General features: G+C 42.1%; 1 protein-coding gene across 1 annotated transcript; it reads left to right on the top strand.

The window, feature by feature from the left end:
• Positions 1–1,313: 1,313 nt before the first annotated feature.
• LOC124253823 (protein IMPACT-like) lies at positions 1,314–21,174 on the top strand. Its single transcript, XM_046687669.1, is given in 12 exon segments — positions 1,314–1,465; positions 2,768–2,896; positions 3,193–3,245; positions 4,373–4,435; positions 6,979–7,017; positions 7,019–7,063; positions 8,405–8,604; positions 10,482–10,579; positions 15,380–15,453; positions 15,832–15,922; positions 18,564–18,698; positions 20,326–21,174. Coding segments are annotated over 12 exon segments (1,005 nt in total). The 5' UTR covers positions 1,314–1,426; the 3' UTR covers positions 20,365–21,174.
• Positions 21,175–24,384: the final 3,210 nt, after the last annotated feature.

Here is a 24,384-nt window from a genome sequence, read left to right on the forward strand (position 1 = left end):
TTAATCCGAAAAGAAATCGTCATCAAACTGTTTATCATTTATTTATTTTTCGGTAACGTTCGTCTTAACGTAGGGGGCCAGACACATCAATAGAACAGCGCGCCAATTAGCCCTGTGCGAGGATTCTTAATTTAGGTCACCGGCACCGTCCTTTGTAGATTAATCGTAATTATCCTTAGAAAGTATTAAATTTGGCATCTTAGAAAAGAAATACAGTTCGCTCTACCACCATGTATAGTGTAATAAAGCACACTTTCGCCCTGAACTATTATACTATTTTGCTAACTGTATTTCATAATTAACGTATTTCATTAATATGTCTTAATGTTATTATGTCCATTCATTATTGTTCATGTTTCTGATGAGAGCGGGTGGTAATAAGTTACATAACTTGTGCCCAATCCATTTCAACACTGAATAAAATATTTTCAAATAATTAAATAATTAACGTTGAAGTCACGGGTACTACAGTATGTAGTACGAATTATTCAACTTCAAGTGTTGACACTGTTGTGTCTGGCTGCTCCTTACTTACGCTTTCGAATGCATCTCATACAACAGTATGACAGTTTGGATAAAGAAAACGGCACAATGTTGAATGGACTCGTCCTAATGGAAGTTTCTGTAATCTCTTTTTGGCTTGAGTACCTTTCTGTATACAGAATACTACATTACAATGCCGTCCGGTAATATTCCGCACACCTAATCACATCGATCGCAACACGGCAACTAACTTCTCTTATTTTTTTTGGTTTATGTGACTAAACATGCTGGTATACATCATATTTACCTAGAAATATAAGTTTTATTGACGACTATAAGATTATAAGATTCTAACGTTGCATTATGCCATACGGTTGGCCTTACCGGCGTTCTGACGACATTGCTTGCTGTCCGGTAAGTCTGCGTGTAGCAGCTGATGCGCAAAACATCCAGCGGGAGATCCGAAGTATGGAAGCGTATTAGGGTCAGATTATTTTCAAAAATCACTTCATCATTGTAAGGAAGGGTGTTTCATATTAAATCCAATTATGAATAATGAAGAAAAAGTTTTAAAAGTCTGAAGAAAACGAATTTTCATAAAACTGTCAATTTTTCTGTCAGTTACTGTTACTTACTTACCATTAGTGATTAAAAGCCAGTCCCATGTAGAAATGTCCCGATATCAAGCGTAAATGTGGTAGCAGACGATGTTTACCTTCGACACGGAAGTACGCTATTGTAGCTGCGCAGAATTACCGGACTCGCTTGTATATCTAGTACCCTCTCCAACAGCAATCCCGTCTGCGAGAGTAACATGACCCGAGAAGTCACATGACAGTCACGTGATGTGTGTAAACTTTCAAGATGGTGACCTCAACACGTTGTAGTTCTTGGAATTGGCGTGAAGTTCCAGCAATGATCTGATTTGTTGTTATTTGCCGCGATGGCGGAAGAGGATAAAGAAGATAACCTTTCCAAGCAGGTGAGAAAATGACAACAACTTGTGTTTATAGTCGAATGATCAAATAATTGTTACTCGTTGCGTTGACTTCGCTCAAACATCCTGAAACCGAAAGTTAGTTATTCCCAGAATTGTAAAATGAAACTTGGATAGAGGGTATTTTTGGTTGAGCTAATAATGAAACTTACTTGGAATTAAATTTAGATATTTCGCAATCACGATCAAACTCGAGTTATGTCGAAAAGAAGCAGTCGCACAAAGACAAGGAACCGACAACAGGTAAATCCATCGATATGCCAGTTGCTGGTGTGTTATATAGTAGTCCTGTCACAATTTTTGTTAATGTTACACATGTGGTCAGTGATATTGTCAGCTCTAAAATAACATGATTTCTTTGACACTGATTGGGAATATGTCCTTGATTTTGTATATATACTTGTCGAGTATCTACCTTCATCTGTACATCTTGATCTAGTCTGCAGTAGCCATGCGGTTCCACCTGCCTTGATAGGTCGGGGTAATAGACAGGACGTTGATGATGTTGGTACACTGTTGTTCGAATTGGTTGGTATGTGCTAAACAATATGCTGGTGTTCTTTTCACCTTAATTTCACAACACAAAATGTGTCCCGAAATGATAGAAATTATATGTTATGTCCACAAATGTCATTAACTGTATCCAGAACACCTAGTTGTATTCTTGTGGTTGGTAGTGGATGTGAAAAGCTAAGACTTATAGCTGGAATATTGCTGAGTGTGGCGTAAAACTAAACTCGCTCACTAAAGTACAGTCCATCATCTGCAGGTTCATTATAGATAAACGTTCAGGGGTGGAAATAACCCATTGCCCGACGCCCAAGTCCAGTGTCTTTTTCTGTCGGGCAAGCAAATTTGTATATCACTCTGTACCGGTGTCCAGTTGACTTTCCAATGTTAATTATGTTCTTTATGTAAAAAGTCAACAAGAAAACAGCTGGTATAGTGGAAAAATTATCAGGGCAAGTGATTTTACATGTGCCACTGTACCAGAGTACACTAGCAATTTTAAAGTTATTTCCACCCCTGAGCTTGTTTGTTTCAAATCATTCTGTCAAACGCTCCAAGACAGTACTGAATAGGACCATAACTATTCATATCTTGTAAAGAATTAAATGGTTTACTGATGTTTTGTTTTCAATTTATACAATTATTGTTCAATAACTATATAATGGCATGAAAATATACGCTTTGATTGTGAGTCAATGTGACGCAGCAAGTCAGTGTCCTTGAATCGCCAACACAGATTGTACCTTTGTTTCGTGAATGAAACTGAATTTGTTGTAGATAGATGAGATTGAAGTTTTGACTTCCATATATGGTGATGAGTGGCATGTTGAAGATGAGGCTACCCGCCACTACTACATCGACATACAGGGTGATTCGGAATCAGGGAACCTGCAACTCAGGCTGTCGGTACGTTGCTGCAACAGCAATATTTACATCAATGTTTTTGCATTTACTACGTTGTCTGTTATGGTTATTTTTTATGAAACTTAAGAATCTTCTTTGTTTGAAAACCCAGTGACCTCGGTCTGGGGTCAGCGTACATGTTGTATGAAACAAACACAGCTTCAAAATTGACAGGGGGGAAGGGGAGACAACTATTGATAATAGACTGACATGAATATTTTGTTACATATATTTTATAGCAGTGTCTTTGTGAATTATCAGTTATACTTGTATTATATTACATGAATGTGTTTCTGCAGGTGATTCTGCCAGTGGAATATCCAAGTGCCGCTCCCCCTCAGTACCGTGTCAAGTAGGTGATGAGGGAACACTTTATTGTTTGATTGCATCCTTGGGCTTCAACCCATTGTCATAAAACCATTTTGGTTTTTTCTTGATTACATGTCAAATAAACTTTTCATTATGACAACACTAATTTTCAATCTACTTGATTCTTTCAACATATTTCACTTAAAAAGCATAGTCTTCATGACACAAGTCAGCAGAGGTATGGAGGTGTATGTTACTGCATGCAGCAGTAACCTGTAGTTTGCAGCTGTAACCTGTAGTATATAGCAGTAACCTGTAGTATGCAGCTGTAACATGTAGTATATAGCAGTAACCTGTAGTATGCAGCTGTGATCTATATAATAGCATGCAGCAGTAACCTGTAGTGTGCAGCTGTAATCTTTATAATAGTATGCAGAAGTAACCTGTAGTATACAGCAGTAACCTGTAGTATGCAGGTGTAACCAGTAGCATACATCTGTAACCTGTAGTATATAGCAGTAACCTGTAGTATGCAGCTGTAACCTGTAGTATATAGCAGTAACCTGTACTATATAGCAGTAACCTGTAGTTTGCACCTATAACCTCTAGTATATAGCAGTAACCTGCAGTATGCAGCTGTAACCTATAGTATGCAGAAGTAACATGTAGTATATAGCAGTAACCTGTAGTATGCAGCAGTAACCTGTAGTTTGCACCTATAACCTGTAGTATGCAGCTGTAACCAGTAGTATGCAACAATAGCCTGTAGTATGCAGCTTTAACCTGTAGTATGCATGATAACCTGTAGTATGCAACAGTAGCCTGTAGTATGTATGATAACCTGTAGTATGCAGCAGTAGCCTGTAGTATGTATGATAACATGTAGTATACATGATAACATGTAGTATGCAGCTGTAGCCTGTAGTATTCATGATAACCTGTAGTATACATGATAACCTGTAGTATGCAGCAGTAGCCTGTAGTATTCATGATAACATGTAGTATACATGATAACCTGTAGTATGCAGCAGTAAGCAGTATTTATAATGAGACAAGTAGAGCTGCTGATAACCTGATCACCACACTAAGTAAATCTGTCAGTTGCGGGTCACTGTGATATGTGTTGTGCATCTCCTGTGTGGAGTATTGCTTCCTCTGTTTCTTTATCAGTGCACCCTGGCTCCGAGGTGAAAGTCGATTGCAGCTGGAAAATGCATTACAAGATATATATATGTAAGTAGTCTTGCCTTACATGTTGCCATTATCATGTAGGTACTTGGTGGAGGGTAGCCGGTCATGCCAGTACTTGGTGGAGGGTAGCCGGTCATGCCAGTACTTAGTGGAGGGTAACTTTTCATGCCAGTACTAGGTGGAGGGTAGCCGATCATGCCAGTACTTGATGGAAGGTAGCCGGTCATGCCAGTACTTGGTGGAAGGTAGCCGGTCATGCCAGTACTTGGTGGAGGGTAGCTTTTCATGCCAGTTCTTGGTGGAGGGTAGCTTTTCATGCCAGTACTTGGTGGAGGGTAGCTGGTCATGCCAGTACTTGGTGGAGGGTAGCCGATCATACCAGTACTTGGTGGAGGTAGCCGGTCATGCCAGTACTTGGTGGAGGGTAGCTGGTCATGCCAGTACTTGGTGGAGGGTAGCCGATCATACCAGTACTTGGTGGAGGGTAGCTTTTCATGCCAGTACTTGGTGGAGGGTAGCCGGTCATGCCAGTACTTGGTGGAAGGTAGCCGGTCATGCCAGTACTTGGTGGAAGGTCGCCGGTCATGCCAGTACTTTGTGGAGGGTAGCGGATCATGCCAGTACTTGGTGGAGGGTAGCTTTTCATGCCAGTACTTGGTGGAGGGTAGCTTTTCATGCCAGTACTTGGTGGAGGGTAGCCGGTCATGCCAGTACTTGGTGGAGGGTAGCCGATCATACCAGTACTTGCTGGAGGGTAGCTTTTCATGCCACTACTTGCTGGAGGGTAGCTTTTCATGCCAGTTCTTGGTGGAGGGTAGCTTTTCATGCCAGTACTTGGTGGAGGGTAGCCGGTCATGCCAGTACTTGGTGGAGGGTAGCTTTTCATGCCAGTACTTGCTGGAGGGTAGCTGGTCATGCCAGTAGTAGGTGGAGGGTAGCCAACCATGCCAGTACTTGGTGGAGGGTAGCTGATCATGCCAGTACTTGGTGGAAGGTACCCAGGCATGCCAGTACTTGGTGGAAGGTAGCCGGTCATGCCAGTACTAGGTGGAGGGTAACTGGTCATGCCAGTAGTAGGTGGAGGGTAGCCGGTCAGCCAGTACTTGGTGGAGGGTAGCCGGTCATGCCAGTACTTGGTGGAAGGTAGCCGGTCATGCCAGTACTTGGTGGAGGGTAGCCGGTCATGCCAGTACTTGGTGGAGGGTAGCCGGTCATGCCAGTACTTGCTGGAGGGTTGCCGGTCATGCCAGTATTCGGTTATGGGTAGCCGGCCATGCCAGTATTCGGTTATGGGTAGCCGGTTATGCCAGTATTTGTTGGAGGGTAGCCGGTCATGCCAGTATTCGGTTATGGGTAGCCGATCATGCCAGTATTCGGTTATGGGTAGCCGGTCATGCCAGTATTCGGTTATGGGTAGCCGGTCATGCCAGTATTCGGTTATGGGTAGCCGGTTATGCCAGTATTTGTTGGAGGGTAGCCGATCATGCCAGTATTCGGTTATGGGTAGCCGGTCATGCCAGTACTTTGTGGTTGTTGCCATTCCTTTAAAGTGATTTTTGTTACATTGTATTAAGTGAGGACATATATGTTACAGTTTTAACATGTTGAACTAAACACCAAATGAACTATGTATTAGTTCACATTCTTTAGGTCTAATGAAGTGTGTTTATAACTGATGTGTTTAATAATGCTTGTGTGATGAATCACAGTGATGCATAGTACAACCTCACTAGTCCTGGACAGTGTGGTCTATTTCTAGTTGTAATTTCAGTTCATTTTCTAACCAAAGACGCCCTTCATGGTATAGTGGATAAAGCATCTTATCATAGAGCTGAAGGTCCATGGTTCAAGTCGCAGATGGGTCATTCCAAAAGAATGTCAGTGATCGTCCTTGTTATATCCCTTCTCAGTGGTCAGCAACAGGACTGGTCAATAGAGAGTCAGTACACAGTGCCTGTTGGGTATCAGTGTGAAACCACATCATTGTATCTTAGTGGGCAGCTAGCATCGTAAACCAGCTGGCATGCACATGAATGCCTCTTCTGACTGCGATATTATGGCCTCTCCTGTGCCGCTTGTCTTGTTTCAGTGAGAATCTTGGTGTTAGCATCCTTTCCTTGTGAAATGATGGCCTCCACTTTTATACCGGTGCTGCTTGTCTTGTTTCAGTGAGAATCTTGGTGAGGCATCCTGTACTTGTGAAATCCTGTACTTGTGAAATGATGGCGCCCGGCTTTTACCGCGGTGCTGCTTGTCTTGTTTCAGTGAGAATCTTGGTGAAAGCATCCTGTACTTGTGAAATGATGGCCCCCGCTTATATAACGGTGCTGCTTGTCTTGTTTCAGTGAGAATCTTGGTGAGAACATCCTTTCCTTGTGAAATGATGGCCTCCACTTTTATACCGGTGCTACTTGTCTTGTTTCAGTGAGAATCTTGGTGAGAGCATCCTTTCCTTGTGAAATGATGGCCTCCACTTTTATACCGGTGCTACTTGTCTTGTTTCAGTGAGAATCTTGGTGAGAGCATCCTTTCCTTGTGAAATGATGGCCTCCACTTTTATACCGGTGCTACTTGTCTTGTTTCAGTGAGAATCTTGGTGAGAGTATCCTGTACTTGTGGATAGAGAGCGAGGGAGTTTCTACAAGAACTGAGCTCAAGCAGGCGATGGAGGTACAGCTGCAACCTCTTACTCAGGCTAGACCAATTTAATGACAAGTTTAACAGATATTTATCCAAAACTTCCTGAGGCATGAGTGGTGAGAGACATGTATAAGAAATAATCTATTTAATGTAGGACTGCATTTTGCTGATCTCATTTGGGGAGATTTTTATTTTGTGTGATAAAGCAAACATTCATTACCTGTAGCATACCATGGAATTGTAAGTCCACTGTCTTGGTGATACTGTCTGCTCTGCTGTGGACTGTTCTCGTGTTGTCAAGATCACATAGTAATCTGGTTTGAATGTATATGTTACGTAGTTAGGTTGGACTGTATGTCGTGGTTGTGTGGTCAGTGCAAGAAATGATGAAAGGTGGGCCGAGTGCAGAAGAGTAAAGCATGGAAAATGTGACCATATACAGAGATGCCAACCCTCCCGAATCATCCCGAAAAATGCATGTCGATTCCGTCATTCCGACAAAACCAAATTCATTCTGATTTTTTTTCAAAATATAACAAAGATATAGATAGTGTTACTTACTGGAGGACTAGGATCATCTTTGACATTAGAAGTTTCAAATTGTTTACACAAGAAGGGAGTTTAGTTTTACGCTGCACTCAGCAATATTCCAGCTATATGACGGCAGTTTACACAGAAAGTCATCCAGAAGTTGAGTAGGCTGCCTGATTAATTCCACGCACTGTTATATATATATTTATTCACTTACCATTCACAAACACTGCTGCCGAGTACTGCAAGCCGGTTTCAGTTGTATAAGGATCGCTATGTGTAATGACATTGAAAGGTTTCGTTTCTTGAGTGCAACAATTTATAGGGATCCCTAAAAATTGTTGGGAAAATTCCTTATTTTTGCTGTCTTAGGGAGCTCAGATTTCCTTATTGCACCAATTTGGGGTTGGCATCTCTGCTATATACGGTGAATGTCAGGTGTAATAAGTGCAGTCATGAGAGAGCACACTTGCGATATGGCTGGTTGATGAAGTGGCTGGTTTTATCTCATGATGTGAATAGAATTTGCGAATTATTTGCGAAGTGTTTCTAATTATGTATCGCTTAGCTTTATGATGTTACATAATTATACGAAGGTACAGATAGTTGTGTTGCATAGTGAATTTTCAAATGCTGTCGCACTTCTGTGTAAATATCACCATTGAATTGTGAGTGAATTGTTATACAGTTAGTTTTTAGTGGAAGGTCTGCTTGTGGATTAGTTTTGAGTGGAAGGTCTGCTCAGTTTCCTAATTGACATTATGTCCAAACTCAGATGCAGGTAGCTTGTGAGACAGATGTCTTCATTCCTTCAATACATTCTCAAAAATTTGCTTTAAGAGTTTCTTCAAATGTTTCTTTCCCAGCTGCAGCAGCAACTACTGACACACCAACAGTGTCCACAGACCCGTCCGATGACCTGATCTCGGCGTGGACAGTCCCCTCCCTGGATGACAGGGGTGACGAGGCAGGGGGCGATGTCGACAAGGAAAGTACAGGTGGCACTAGTCTGTCACAGTTCATGAACAAGAAGCCTGCAGGTCTAAAGAATCAGTTTTTCTTGTTTAATATGTCAGCAGTATTCCAGCCACATTCAGCAATATTCCAGTCACATTCAGCAATATTCCAGTCACATTCAGCAATATTCCAGCCACATTCAGCAATATTCCAGTCACATTCAGCAATATTCCAGCCACATTCAGCAATATTCCAGTCACATTCAGCAATATTCCAGTCACATTCAGCAATATTCCAGTCACATTCAGCAATATTCCAGCCACATTCAGCAATATTCCAGCAACATTCAGCAATATTCCAGCCACATTCACCGATATTCCAGTCACATTCACCGATATTCCAGTCACATTTAAGAAATACAGTTCGCTCTACCACCATGTATAGTGAAATAAAGCACACTTTCGCCCTGAACTATTATAGTTAAAGTACGAGGATGCTTGCGTTCGAGTGCTTTAACGTTTAACTTATAAAGTTGAAAAATAACGCGATGAAAAAACCGCGCGATATCGGAGTTCAAACTGGGGAAAAACTGGTTTCAACAGCTGGGCTGCGCTCATAGCACGTGCGCAGTGAAATAGGTTCGCGCAACTTGGAAGCGGGCTGTCCGGTGAATACTTGGTGAAGGCTTTGGTGTGAGCTATTTTCCTAATGTTTTGTTGATATCTCACAGGTGCGAGCTTTTTATATGTTATGACAGTAAATAAACTGTTTATATAATTTCATTTGTCAATTTCACCACACGTTCTTCTTACCGAGTCACTTTCTCAGTTCGATACTTAAAAGCAAAGTCATTATTTAGCGTTGACAGAATTTCCAACTGTGATATAGATATGTCGTTGTCACAGACAAAACTCAAAGTCTTGTTTTATTGACACCTGTGTGTCTGCCTGCGTGTCTGCTAATGACAATATTCAATAAACAACTGCGATCACTGACCACATGCAATTTGAACTTAACACCAATCAGGCTATACACCATAAACAAAATGCATTGATTTATGGCCCAAGTTTGGTCTCTGTCACTTTATGTAATTACACAGACAGACAGTGTGATACTTGAACACATGACATGTAATGATGTCTGTTGATTGCAAAATGTTATCCACAAAAAATGAGCATGTATTTACAAAACCCAACATCTCTATATATACACACACACAATGAGCCGTGAGGCATCTTGAGTGCACACCCTCCCGCTCTGACTGAGTTCGGTATCCCAGCTGCTTCGTTTCTTGGGAAGTAAACCCAAGTACACAATATTGCACTTTTGATTTGCGATTGTACGCTTATAATTTTGTTGATGTTTTTTCATAACCAGCAATGTATATTATATGTCATGAATAAGTGATAATTGTGTTTTAATTATGTTTGATTTTTTGGTTACATGTGACCTTTAATACTTTCTAAGGATAATTACGATTAATTTAAGGCAGAATTGAGACATTTTTACCGTAAACATAAACGTAATGTTTCCACTAGTGATGTTAGCTGGGTGAAGCAACTGCAAACCAAGAAACGGGATATAATGGAGTAGTTTACTGTAGGAGGCTGTACGAGGCGATGACAACCGACATGCATCGTGACGTCGCTTACATTGTGTAATGCAAAATTGTTTGATTACGAGGGGGCAGACTAGAATGGTGCAGTGACGTCAATACATTGTGACGTAATAGAAAAAATGCACATTATCGTCTGAAAAGTACTGTTGGCACCTATGATCTTTCACCGAAGCATCTTAGAATCATCAATATACTAGCTATGTGACAGTAGATTGCAAGTAGACAAATCCAGACTAGACATTCTTGTGATTGGAGTTGTAAGCTACAATTCATGCTACTGTAGATCAAGTATACATGCTCTTTACAAATCTGTATATATAACTTATGAATGATCTTCACCAGAGGAGGCCCTGTGCCCAGTCATCTACCATAGTGAGTTCCTGTGGGATCGGAAAAGCAAGTTCCAGTCACATCTCGCTGCAGTCTACAAAAAGGAAGAGGTATGATGAATGTTGTGCTTGAACATGGTTACTGATAGCGTATTTATACTGCGTCCTTCTTGAACATGGTTACTGATGGCGTATTTATACTGCGTCCTTCTTGAACATGGTTACTGATAGCGTATGTATACTGGGTCCTTCTTGAACATGGCTACTGATGGCGTATGTATACTGGGTCCTTCTTGAACATGGCTACTGATGGCGTATGTATACTGCATCCTTCTTGAACATGGCTACTGATGGCGTATGTATACTGCGTCCTTCTTGAACATGGCTACTGATGGCCTATTTATACTGCGTCCTTCTTGAACATGGCTACTGATGGCGTATTTATACTGCGTCCTTCTTGAACATGGCTACTGATGGCCTATTTATACTGCGTCCTTCTTGAACATGGCTACTGATGGCCTATTTATACTGCGTCCTTCTTGAACATGGTTACTGATGGCGTATTTATACTGCGTCCTTCTTGAACATGGCTACTGATGGCGTATGTATACTGCGTCCTTCTTGAACATGGCTACTGATGGCGTATGTATACTGCGTCCTTCTTGAACATGGCTACTGATGGCGTATTTATACTGCGTCCTTCTTGAACATGGCTACTGATGGCGTATTTATACTGCGTCCTTCTTGAACATGGCTACTGATGGCGTATTTATACTGCGTCCTTCTTGAACATGGCTACTGATAGCGTATTTATTCTGCGTCCTTCTTGAACATGGCTACTGATAGCGTATTATACTGTGTCCTTCTTGAACATGGCTACTGATGGCGTATTTATACTGCGTCCTTCTTGAACATGGCTACTGATGGCGTATGTATACTGCGTCCTTCTTGAACATGGCTACTGATGGCGTATTTATACTGCGTCCTTCTTGAACATGGTTACTGATGGCGTATATTTATACCGCGTCCTTCTTGAACATGGTTACTGATGGCGATGTATACTGCGTCCTTCTTGAACATGGCTACTGATGGCGTATTATACTCAAGCCTTCTTGCCCTTCTTGAACATGGCTACTGATGCATTATGTATACTCGTCCTTCTTGAACATGGCTACTGATGGCCTATTTATACTGCGTCCTTCTTGAACATGGCTACTGATGGCGTGATTTATACTGCGTCCTTCTTGAACATGGCTACTGATGGCGTATTTATACTGCGCCCTTCTTGAACATGGCTACTGATGGCCTATTTATGATTGCTCGTCCTTCTTGAACATGGTTACTGATGCGTATTTATACTGCGTCCTTCTTGAACATGGCTACTGATGGCATATGTATACTGCGTCCTTCTTGAACATGGCTACTGATAGCGTATTCTATACTGATGGCGTATTTATACTCGTCCTTCTTGAACATGGCTACTGATAGCGTATTTATACTCGCGTCCTTCTTGAACATGGCTACTGATGGCGTATTTATACTGCGTCCTTCTTGAACATGGCTACTGATGGCGTATTTATACTGGCGCGTCCTTCTTGAACATGGCTACTGATAGCGTCGTATGTAGTGGTTACTGATTATACTGCGTCCTTCTTGAACATGGCTACTGATAGCCGTATTATACTGTGTCCTTCTTGAACATGGCTACTGATGGCGTATTTATACTGCGTCCTTCTTGAACATGGCTACTGATGGCGTATGTATACTGCGTCCTTCTTGAACATGGCTACTGATGGCGTATTTATACTGCGTCCTTCTTGAAGATGGTTACTGATGGCGTATGTATACTGCGCCCTTCTTGAACATGGCTACTGATGGCGTGTTATGTATACTCGTCCCTTCTTGAACATGGCTACTGATGGCCTGATGATGGCCTATTTATACTGCGTCCTTCTTGAACATGGTTACTGATGATGTATTTATTATACTGCGTCCTTCTTGAACATGGCTACTGATGGCCTATTTATACTGTGTCCTTCTTGAACATGGTTACTGATGGCGTATTATATATAAGGCGTCCTTCTTGAACATGGTTACTGATGGCCTATTTATACTGCGTCCTTGAACATGGCTACTGATGGCCTATTTATACTGCGTCCTTCTTGAACATGGCTACTGATGGCGTATTATACTGCATCCTTCTTGAACATGGTTACTGATGGCCTATTTATACTGCGTCCTTCTTGAACATGGCTACTGATAGCGTATTTATACTGCATCCTTCTTGAACATGGTTACTGATGGCCTATTTATACTGCGTCCTTCTTGAACATGGCTACTGATAGCATATTTATACTGCGTCCTTCTTGAACATGGTTACTGATAGCGTATTTATACTGCGTCCTTCTTGAACATGGTTACTGATGGCGTATTATACTGCGTCCTTCTTGAACATGGTTACTGATGGCGTATTTATACTGCGTCCTTCTTGAACATGGCTACTGATGGCGTATTTATACTACTCGTCCTTCTTGAACATGGTTACTGATAGCGATTTATACTGCGTCCTTCTTGAACATGGCTACTGATAGCGTATTTATACTAAGCGCCCTTCTTGAACATGGTTACTGATGGCTATTATATACTGCGTCCTTCTTGAACATGGTTACTGATGGCGTATTATACTGCGTCCTTCTTGAACATGGCTACTGATGGCGTATTTATACTGCGTCCTTCTTGAACATGGTTACTGATGGCGTATTATACTGCGTCCTTCTTGAACATGGTTACTGATGGCGTATTTATACTGCGTCCTTCTTGAACATGGCTACTGATAGCGTATTTATACTGCGTCCTTCTTGAACATGGTTACTGATGGCGTATTATACTGCGTCCTTCTTGAACATGGCTACTGATGGCGTATTTATACTGCGTCCTTCTTGAACATGTTTACTGATGGCGTATTATACTGCGTCCTTCTTGAACATGGTTATTGATGGCGTATTTATACTGCGTCCTTCTTGAACATGGCTACTGATAGCGTATTATACTGCGTCCTTCTTGAACATGGCTACTGATACCGTATTATACTGCGTCCTTCTTGAACATGGTTACTGATAGAATATTATACTGCATCCTTCTTGAACATGGTTACTGATGGCGTATTTATACTGTGTCCTTCTTGAACATGGTTACTGATGGCGTATTATACTGCGTCCTTCTTGAACATGGTTACTGATAGCGTATTTATACTGTTTCCTTCTTGAACATGGTTACTGATAGCGTATTTATACTGCGTCCTTCTTGAACATGGTTACTGATAGTGTATTTATTCTGCGTCCTTCTTGAACATGGTTACTGATAGTGTATTTATACTGCTTCCTTCTTGAACATGGTTACTGATGGCGTATTTATACTGTGTCCTTCTTGAACATGGTTACTGATAGCGTATTTATACTGCGTCCTTCTTGAACATGGTTACTGATAGTGTATTTATACTGCGTCCTTCTTGAACTTGACTGCTGTTATGGCTGCATTGTCTTTTCACAAATTACCCAGGAGTGTGGATGGAAGTGAAAAATATGCAGTTATTTGTCATACACCCCTGTACACACATACACCCCTGTACACACATACACCCCTGTACACACATACACCCCTATACACACATACACCCCTATACACACATACACCCCTATACACACATACACCCCTATACACACATACACCGCAATACACTCATACACCCCTATACACACATACACCCCTATACACACATACACCCCTATACACTCATACACCTCAATACACTCATACACCCCTATACACACATACACACCAATACGCTCATACACCCCTATACACATATACACCCAAATACACTCATACACCCCTATACACACATACACCCCAATACACAGATACACCACTGTAAACACATACAGCCCTGTACACTCATACACCCCTATACACACATACACCCCTGTAAACACATACACCCCAATACACTCATACACCCCTGTAAACACATACAGCCCTGTACACTCATACACCCCTATACACACATACACCCCTGTACACTCATACACCCCTATACACTCATACACCCCTGTACACACATACACCCCTATACACACATACACCTCAATACACACATACACCCCTATGCACACATACACAGCAATACACTCATACACCCCTGTACACTCATACACCCCTGTACACTCATACACCCCTGTACACACATACACACCCTGTACACTCATACACCCTTGTACACACATACACCCGTGTACACACATACACCCCTGTACACACATACGCCCCTGTACACACATACACCCTTGTACACACATACACCCCTGTACACATATACGCCCCTGTACACACATACACCCGTATACACACATACATCCCTGTACACACATACACCCTTGGACATGCACACTCAAACCCCGCCCTCCTGAAGACACACACAAAAGGTCCTTACCTTACCGGGGCCTGAACCTCGGCAGTGTGTAGCTAAGACAGTGTGTAGCTAAGACAGTGTGTAACTAAGGCAGTGTGTAACTAAGGCAGTGTGTAACGAAGACAGTGTGTAACTAAGACAGTGTGTAACTAAGACAGTGTGTAGCTAAGGCAGTGTGTAACTAAGGCAGTGTGTAACGAAGACAGTGTGTAACTAAGGCAGTGTGTAACTAAGGCAGTGTGTAACTAAGACAGTGTGTAACTAAGACAGTGTGTAACTAAGACAGTGTGTAGCTAAGGCAGTGTGTAACTAAGGCAGTGTGTAACGAAGACAGTGTGTAACTAAGGCAGTGTGTAACTAAGACAGTGTGTAACAAAGACAGTGTGTAACTAAGACAGTGTGTAACTAAGACAGTGTGTTATCGAGATGTGTTTCTATTTCAGATTGAGCTGGTGAGAAATAAGTTGCTTGAGAACAGAAAGATAGCTGCAGCCACCCATAACATCGTGGCCTACAGGTTGGTGAAGTCTGTGCCTACCATGAAGCTAATGATGATGTTTCTGCTGTTGGGGAGGAAGCCTTTCACACCATGTACACCAGCAGGCTCAAGTCACTCTAGCATTGTTTGCAGATATCTGTGGAACACTGAGGGAATTACTTTGAAAAATATTTAGCAGCCAGCTCCATCCTTACAGTGGATGACAGATAGACTCAGCACTGTTTTGTCATCCCTCATACAAGTGTTGCTTAATGAACCCTCACTTTCCTCATGTTGCCATGTTGAGGATTTTCTGGTAGTGATGCAGTCCCAGACTTGAATAAATAAAGTCGAGTACTTCTGTCTCCGTGATCCCTATTGTGTGGTGATTGTCTGCTAACTTCTCCCCTGTTTCAGGATCCGAGTCCCAAACTCAGACATCATGTATCAGAGCTGCGAGGACGACGGAGAATTTGGAGCCGGAGGGAGGATGTTGCATCTCCTCAATGTAAGGGAAGCTTTAACAGATAACTGGTTTCAGCTTTACGCTGGATGTCAACACAGCTCAGTCAAGGTGTATCAAGTATTGTGGTGATAGGGTTTGGCTGAATAGAGAGCTGAAAACCCCACAATTGTATTTTGCAGTATACACATTATGATTATTTTGGGTGTAAACACTTTTATTTTACCTCCATGTCTGAGTATTGAGATCTGATTGGCTCCTGCAATCTTGTATACTGTGTATACTGCCTTGGTGTGGGTGAATATGACCCTTATACCCAGTGTTCGAAATAACTGCCAGCCCGCCTGGCAAGTGATACTTTAGGAGCTGATCATGGAGAGGTTGGCGAGGCCTAAACACCTCAAGATTCTGACTGTGACAACTGCTATGATAGTGATGGCAGCATCTCAGATGCAGACAATTATGATGTGGAGGATTCTTCCAGTGATGATGACTTAAGTCCTTAAGACAATTCAATATGAAGATAATTTGAAAATGTATGGGTATTCTTAGAGTGTGTCCCATCAATGTCAGAGTCTGAAACAATTATTTTGTGAAATAAATACTCTAACTATTCTCATATGCGCTGGTTATTAATTATCATGAATTATTCGGGCCAGTAAAGTGTCTGAAGGGCTAGTGACATTTTGGGGTCATAGCCCCACTGGCTAGTGGCAATTTGAATCTATTTCTAACACTGCTTACACCCAACCAGCAATGATGTCTGTGGGGAGAGTTAACCCTTTATACTCCATTAAGAAGTTCATGAGTCCGTTACAGTCACGTGACACAGCAGCACCTCAGCTAAATGGAACAGCTGTTTTCTGTCAACTTTCACTATTTTATAATTCTTTTACATGGCATGTTGGGAAGATAAAATTTTTTGGAACAGTATCTGTTATATGTGATTTTATGCACCCCTCATGATGTTAAACCTACGGTGGAATACCACACGTACCACTCAGGATGCTGTTTCAACTTAGAACATACTGTGTCTATGACATAACATTGATGAGGCAGGATCTGGCGGGCCTATCTAGGTCATTAAGGCCAGATCCTGCCGTTGTCGGCACGGGTACTACAGATATGTACCGTTGCCATAATGAGAATACAGAAATGTACCCTAGGACGATTCCATTTCCATTCTTGATCGGAACGGTCATGTTGTTGTATTAGTTACATTTGATTGTGTTATGGAAGTAATGAGAATACACACTAACGGATATTTCACGATGCATATGAATACCACTCCCAATCAGTTGGACAGGAACAACTACATACAGTTTCGGGTTTGGATTGCGGAATATGGACTCGTCCGCCTTTTAGGGTACCGGCTACGTTTCTGTATTTTGACTTTGTTTAGGGTACATATCTGTATACAGAAACATACCTGGGGTACGTATCTGTAGTACAACAGTTTGGTGAGCAAAGTGAATGTCTGTCAATCTCTCAAATGAAAATAGTAATGTGTTGGACTGCTATTGTCTTGTGGCTGATGGTTGTCCTGTGTTGGACTGTTTTGTCTTGTGGCTGATGGTTGTCATGTGTAGGACTGCTATTGTCTTGTGGGTGATGGTTGTCATGTGTAGGACTGCTATTGTCTTGTGGCTGATGGTTGTCCTATATAGGACTGCTATTGTCTTGTGGGTGATGGTTGTCATGTGTAGGACTGCTATTGTCTTGTGGCTGATGGTTGTCATGTGTAGGACTGCTATTGTCTTGTGGGTGACGGTTGTCATGTGTATGAATTGTTATTGTCTTGTTGGTGATGATTGTCATGTGTAGGACTGCTATTGTCTTGTGGGTGATGGTTGTCCTGTGTAGGACTGCTATTGTCTTGTGGCTGATGGCTATTGTCTTGTGGGTGACGTTTGTCATGTGTAGGACTGTTATTGTCTTGTTGGTGATGATTGTCATGTGTAGGACTGCTATTGTCTTGTGGCTGATGGTTGTCCTATGTAGGACTGCTATTGTCTTGTGGGTGATGGTTGTCATGTGTAGGACTGCTATTGTCTTCTGGCTGATGGTTGTCCTGTGTAGGACTGCTATTGTCTTGTGGGTGATGGTTGTCCTATGTAGGACTGCTATTGTCTCGTGACTGATGGTTGTCATGTGTAGGACTGCTATTGTCTTGTGGCTGATGGTCGTTATGTGTAGGACTGCTATTGTCTTCTGGCTGATGGTTGTCATGTGTAGGACTGCTATTGTCTTGTGGGTGATGGTTGTCCTATGTAGGACTGCTATTGTCTTGTGGGTGATGGTTGTCATGTGTAGGACTGCTATTGTCTTCTGGCTGATGGTTGTCATGTGTAGGACTGCTATTGTCTTGTGGGTGATGGTTGTCCTATGTAGGACTGCTATTGTCTCGTGACTGATGGTTGTCATGTGTAGGACTGCTATTGTCTTGTGGCTGATGGTCGTTATGTGTAGGACTGCTATTGTCTTGTGGCTGATGGTCGTTATGTGTAGGACTGCTATTGTCTTCTGGCTGATGGTTGTCATGTGTAGGACTGCTATTGTCTTGTGGCTGATGGTTGTCATGTGTAGGACTGCTATTGTCTCGTGGGTGATGGTCGTCATGTGTCTTGTGGGTGATGGTTGTCATGTGTAGGACTGTTCATGTGAATAGTGACTCCTCTTCCTACAGATCCTGAATGCGGAGAATGTGATGGTGGTGGTGACTCGCTGGTATGGTGGCATCCATCTTGGCCCCGACAGATTCAAACACATCAACAACCTCTCACGGGAAATCTTGCATCAGCATGGCTACATCAAAAAGAAGGTGGGTGGTGTTTGGGGCAGTTGAGGGGAAGGGTATGGGTAGAATTGAAGGGAGGGTGGGTATGTAAGATGAAGGGGAGGGTGGGTATATGTAGGGTGAAGTGGAGGGTGGGTATGTAGGAATTGAAGGGGGAGGCGGTGGGTATGTAGGGTGAAGGGATGGTGGGTGTGGGTATGTAGAGATTGAAGAGGGGGAGGGTGGGTATGCAGGAGGTGAAGGGAGGGCGATGGGTATGTAGGGATTGAGGAGGGCGAGGTGGGTATGTAGGGTGGTGAAGGGGGAGAAGGTGGAGTATGTAGGAGGGTGAAAGGGGAGAGGGGGTGGGTATGTAGGGTGATGTGAAGGAGGGGTGGGTATGCAGGGTGAAGGGGAAAGGGGGAGGTGGGTATGTAGGGTGAGAAGGGGAGGGGTGGGTATGCAGGGTGGGTAAGGGAGGGAGAGGTGGGTATGTAGGGTGAAGGGGAAGTGGGTATGTAGGGTGAATGGGGAGGGGGTGGGTGACAGGGGAGTATGAAGGGAGGGGTGGGTATGTAGGGTGAAGGAGGGTGGGGTGGGTATGTAGGGTGAAGGGAGGGGAGGGTGGGTGTGAATGAAGAGGTAGGTATGGGTAGGGGAAGGGTGGGGGCATGTAGGGTGAAGGGAGGGTGGGTATATGTAGGGTGAAGGGGAAGAGGGGTATGTAGGGTGAAAGGAGGCGGGTGGGTATGTAGGGTGAAGGGGAAGCGGTGGGTATGTAGGGTGAAGGGGCGATATGGCATGTGGGGTGAAGGGGGAGTTGTTGAGGTATGCAAGCGTAAATTGTGGGTATGCTGGTTGAAAGGTGGATGGATAGGTATATAGAGAAGGAAGGATGTGTATGCATGGGGAAGGTATGGGTGGGTATGTAGGGGAAGGAGGTGGGTATGTAGGAGAAGGGGGGGTATGCATTGGGAAGGGTGGGTATGCAGGGGACACAGGGAAAGGTGGGTATGCAGGGGAGAGGTGGGTATGTAGGGAGGGGATGAGTATGTAGGGGAGGGAGGTGGGTATGTAGGGGATCTGAGAGAGAGAAGGGGAGGGGTGGGTATGTAGGGGGAGGGATGGGTATGTAGAGGAGGAGGTGGGTATGCAGGGGAGGGATGGGTATGCAAGGGGGAGGGTGGGTATGTAGGGAGGGATGGGCATGTAGGGAGGGATGGGCATGTAGAGGAGGGATGGGCATGTGGGGGAGGGATGGGTATGTAGGGGAGGGAGGGTATATAGGGGGAGTGATGGGCATGTAGGGGGAGGGATGGGTATATAGGGGGTGATGGGCATGTAAAGTCTGCAGGGAGGGATGGGCATGTAGGGAGGGGGTGGGTATATAGATGGGGTGATGGGCATGTAGAGGAGAGAGTGGGTATATAGGGGGATACAGGGAGAAGGGGGGCAGGGTGGGTAGTTAGGGTGAGGGATCTTATTTTAGGTGGAGCAAACCTTAATAGAATGTCCGACTTCCGGCTTTCAACCCATTTGAGTCAAGTTCTTGCTCAAAGGTTTAATATCGTTATAGAACAATGGTATGACATCAGTGGAAGTCTATGAATCGACTACAGAGGATGCTACATGTAAACATCAGCTTTATGTGGATCCATTCTTTGGTTTACAGGGGGATAAGAAAGGACCTCGGACCAACAAGAAAAGGTGACGTCACTCTACAAGATGCCACTGAGTCCGGGATGAGAGCTATTGTACAGGATTTATCTGAAGAGTATCTTTTAAGAGCTATCAGTGTTAAGGCTTCATTGACCACTGGAGCATGTGATATGTTATAGAACATTTGTAAATAATGCATGGATGTGTCATAAGTTAGCTAATCATTTCTTTATTTCGTGACATTTATTCCATTTTCTTCTGCTGTCACTGAATGGTTCCCATCTATTTTCATTTGAAATATACATCTACAGTTCAAAGCTAATACATTCGGATTTGGAAATGATGTGAAAACTTTTGACACATTTCTGTTGTGAATGATCTGAGCATGTGTTTTATTTGATATGGTGGCACAAAGTATGAAATGTACCATTTAATGTTTATAACAATAAGTAAGTATGTTTTAATTAATGTCACATGGGATGAAGGAAGTAGGCTTTTTAGGTGCAGCTGTACTGGTATTCTTTTAATGTGTACATAACTGATTGCTTGTTATCAGAATAACTTCTTTTATTGACTTTGTTTTGGACGTTGTTACAACTGAGCAGCAAGTACCGCCTAATGTTGATGTTTTTGTTGGCTGTATGTTAGTGATTCCTATAGAATTGTGATAGTATACTTTTAAGTTCAGCTGACATTGCCTTTGTGTAAAAGTGTTATGCCTTTTTGTGAGTGGCATTTTAGAAGTTGGGAAGTACAATATAGAACAAACTTTATGGATAACAACTTCTTTTTATTTGTGAGTCTCTGACGTTTCGATAGATTCTGGTACTGTTGTCAATTCCTGCTTGACAATGGTACAAGAATCTGTGTCGAAGCTTGTCATAAATAAAAAGGAGTTGTCCATCCTAAAGATTGTTCTATAAAGTGTAATACTTCATGAAAGTGGTACTTTTCAACCTTCAGTTCACATCCTTCATGGACATTATTTTACAATGTTGAACTACAACTACAGGTGTCTTGACTGTATATAGTTGAGGCAACACATATATTTTACCTGGTTTCATGTATATCAGTTGCTTTGTAACTGATTAGATGTCCTATTTTTCTTTCTGGAAACAAAGTCAAAGAGTTATCAATTTTCAAATGAAGCCAGATTTTATGAATTCATATTTTAATGTAGATTGGAATTGTTAAATAAAAGCAAAGAATTTGAGACAATTTAAAAAGATATTTCTTCAGTGTGTTACACATGAAATTTAGTGAATGACACACATATTTCATAAGAAAGATCTTTGTAATTTGCTGTGTGGAGTTGCCTCCCTTGGGCATGCCAGGAACCTGTGATGGTGGGTTTGAATCCCTAATTATGTTTATCAGCACAATACACATACTCATGGGTTTCACAAAAGTTGTAAATTTCTGAGACTTTCATCACTTTTGGGTTTGATCCTATGTTCAGCTGACACACCATGATATAACTGGAGTACTGTTCAAATGCAGAATTAAAAGCTACTCACTCACTCACGCATCCACACACTCACTCGTCAGATGGTTCAAGGGTCACAGGTCACTTGCTGCGAGTTGTGTCCTGTCCTCACTCACTCACTCACTCACTGTGTCTTGCGTTGACTGGTCATATATTAGAATTGAGATCTGTACACAAGTATCATATTCAGTGAGTCACTTCAAGGAAAGCACCCGGAAGTAATGTAAATGAAATGCTGGATAAAGGTACACAAAACCCCAAATGCAATTTTACATTGACAAAATGGCTGTCTGATTTAATCCACTTTCACTGATATAAGAGAGTTATGTGAGGGAAATGAGAACACAGTCATGATATTGTTATGTGTTGATTCACAAGTTCCCCCTAAAGATTCAGACAAACAACTTTAAACACCTTCTCAAAGTTGGAAAATTCTATTGGAAACATGTCAATTCTAGGTGACACTGGAAGACATTTGATTTTTATATCAACACAAGCAAAGGCCATCAAGTACTGGATAAAGGTTCTACGAATGACAACCGATCGCTTACCAAATGCTTTAATCACTCGATGGTGTAGGAAAGAGGAACTGGACTTCTGATATTCGAGAAACATCGTTCAACCTAGGATTCTCTCATGTATAGATCGCCCAGGATGTCGGAGATGCAGACAATTCTTATCAAGTTTTTTAAAAAGCGCCTCAAAGATATATCACTCCCAAACTGGCATCATGAGATACACAGTTCCAGTTTTCTTACCCATTACATTTCATTCAAGTTTTCACTGGAAAGTGAATCATATATCACGAACATCAGGAACAAACAGCTAATAAGAGTTTACTTCAAGTTTAGAACATCGCTAACTAACTTCAAGATAAACGGTAAAGTAAAGTAAAGATGCAACGGCTACCATCCGGGTATATTTCCCCATATGTGAACTTTGTCATTATAACCTTAATGAAGACGAGAACCGCGTATTTTTTGTTTGTGACAAGGACAGTGAAGTCCGAATTAGAGCCATATATCTACAGAAGCTACAACCAGTCTCCAGAGCCAGATATCTACAGAAGCTACAACCAGTCTCCAGAGCCAGATATCTACAGAAGCTACAACCAGTCTCCAGAGCCAGATATCTACAGAAGCTACAACCAGTCTCCGGGCAGAGCTGTCCAGTGATATCTACAGAAGCTACAATCAGTCTCCAGAGCCAGATATCTACAGAAGCTACAACCAGTCTCCAGAGCCAGATATCTACAGAAGCTACAACCAGTCTCCAGAGGCCCATTAACCGTTGAGGCTATTTTCATGTCACAAAACAGTCATGTACAGCACCTAATAGCTATATAACTCAATGAGATATTTAAAATAAGATCTATATGAAATTCAAATGTTCACGATCACGTGTAATTTATATTGTATTTGCCAACTGTATCCTAGACCTTATGGCCCAAATACTACTGAATATACCTTTGTCTGTCTCATTCCCAAGTTGAAAGTACAAAGTTAGCTGACTATCAGGCTGTAAAGATACTCTGAGATACACACAACAAAGAAATGTGATGTATTTAAAGGTCACATGCAAGGTAAAACACAACTTTGCAGATTCTGATACCTTTCGGTATGGACATAGCGAAACAAATCGTCAAAAATGCAAATTCATCTTTTAAAGTTGAAATATAACACGATGAAAAAAACCGCGCGAAATCGGAGTTCAAACGTTTCACTAATTTTCCCCAGACTTTTCTGGGGAATACGGGTTTCAACAGTCGGGCTGCGCTCATAGCACGTGCGCAAGTAAATAGGTTCGCGCAGCTTGGAAGCGGCTTGTCGGGTGAATACTCGGCGAAGGCTTTGGTGTGAGCTATTTTTCTAATGTTTTGTTGATATCTGACAGGCGCGAGCTTTTTATATGTTATGACAGTAAATAAACTGTTTATATAATTTCATTTGTCTATTTCACCACACGTTCTTACCGAGTTACTTTCTCAGTTCGATACTTAAAAGCAATGTCATTATTTAGCGTTGACAGAATTTCTAACTGTGATATAGATATGTCGTTGTCACAGACAAAACTCAATGTCTTGTTTTATTGACACCTGTGTGTCTGCCTGCCTGTCTGCTAATGACAATATTCAATACACAACTGCGATCACTGACCACATGCAATTTGAACTTAACACCAATCAGGCTATACACCATAAACAAAACGCATTGATTTATGGCCCGAGTTCGGCCTCTGTCACATTATGTTATTACACAGACAGGCAGGTGTGATACTTGAACACATGACATGTTATGATGTCTGTTGATTGCAAAATGTTATACACAAAAAATGAGCATGTATTTACAAAACCCAACAGCTCTATATATACACACACCATGAGCCGTGAATGCGGCATCTGCTAATGAACCAGCCGTTACACTTGAGTGCACACCCACCCGCTCTGACTGGGTTCGGTATCTCGACTGCTTCGTTTCGAGGGAGGTAAACCCAAGTACAAAATATTGCACTTTTGATTTGCGATTATACGCTTATAATTTTGTTTATTTGTTTTTTCATAATCAGCATTGCATATTATATGTCATG

Source organism: Haliotis rubra, unplaced genomic scaffold (assembly GCF_003918875.1).
Source record: "Haliotis rubra isolate DU_JTF1 unplaced genomic scaffold, ASM391887v1 Scf555, whole genome shotgun sequence".
NCBI classification, from domain to species: Eukaryota; Metazoa; Mollusca; class Gastropoda; order Lepetellida; family Haliotidae; genus Haliotis; species Haliotis rubra.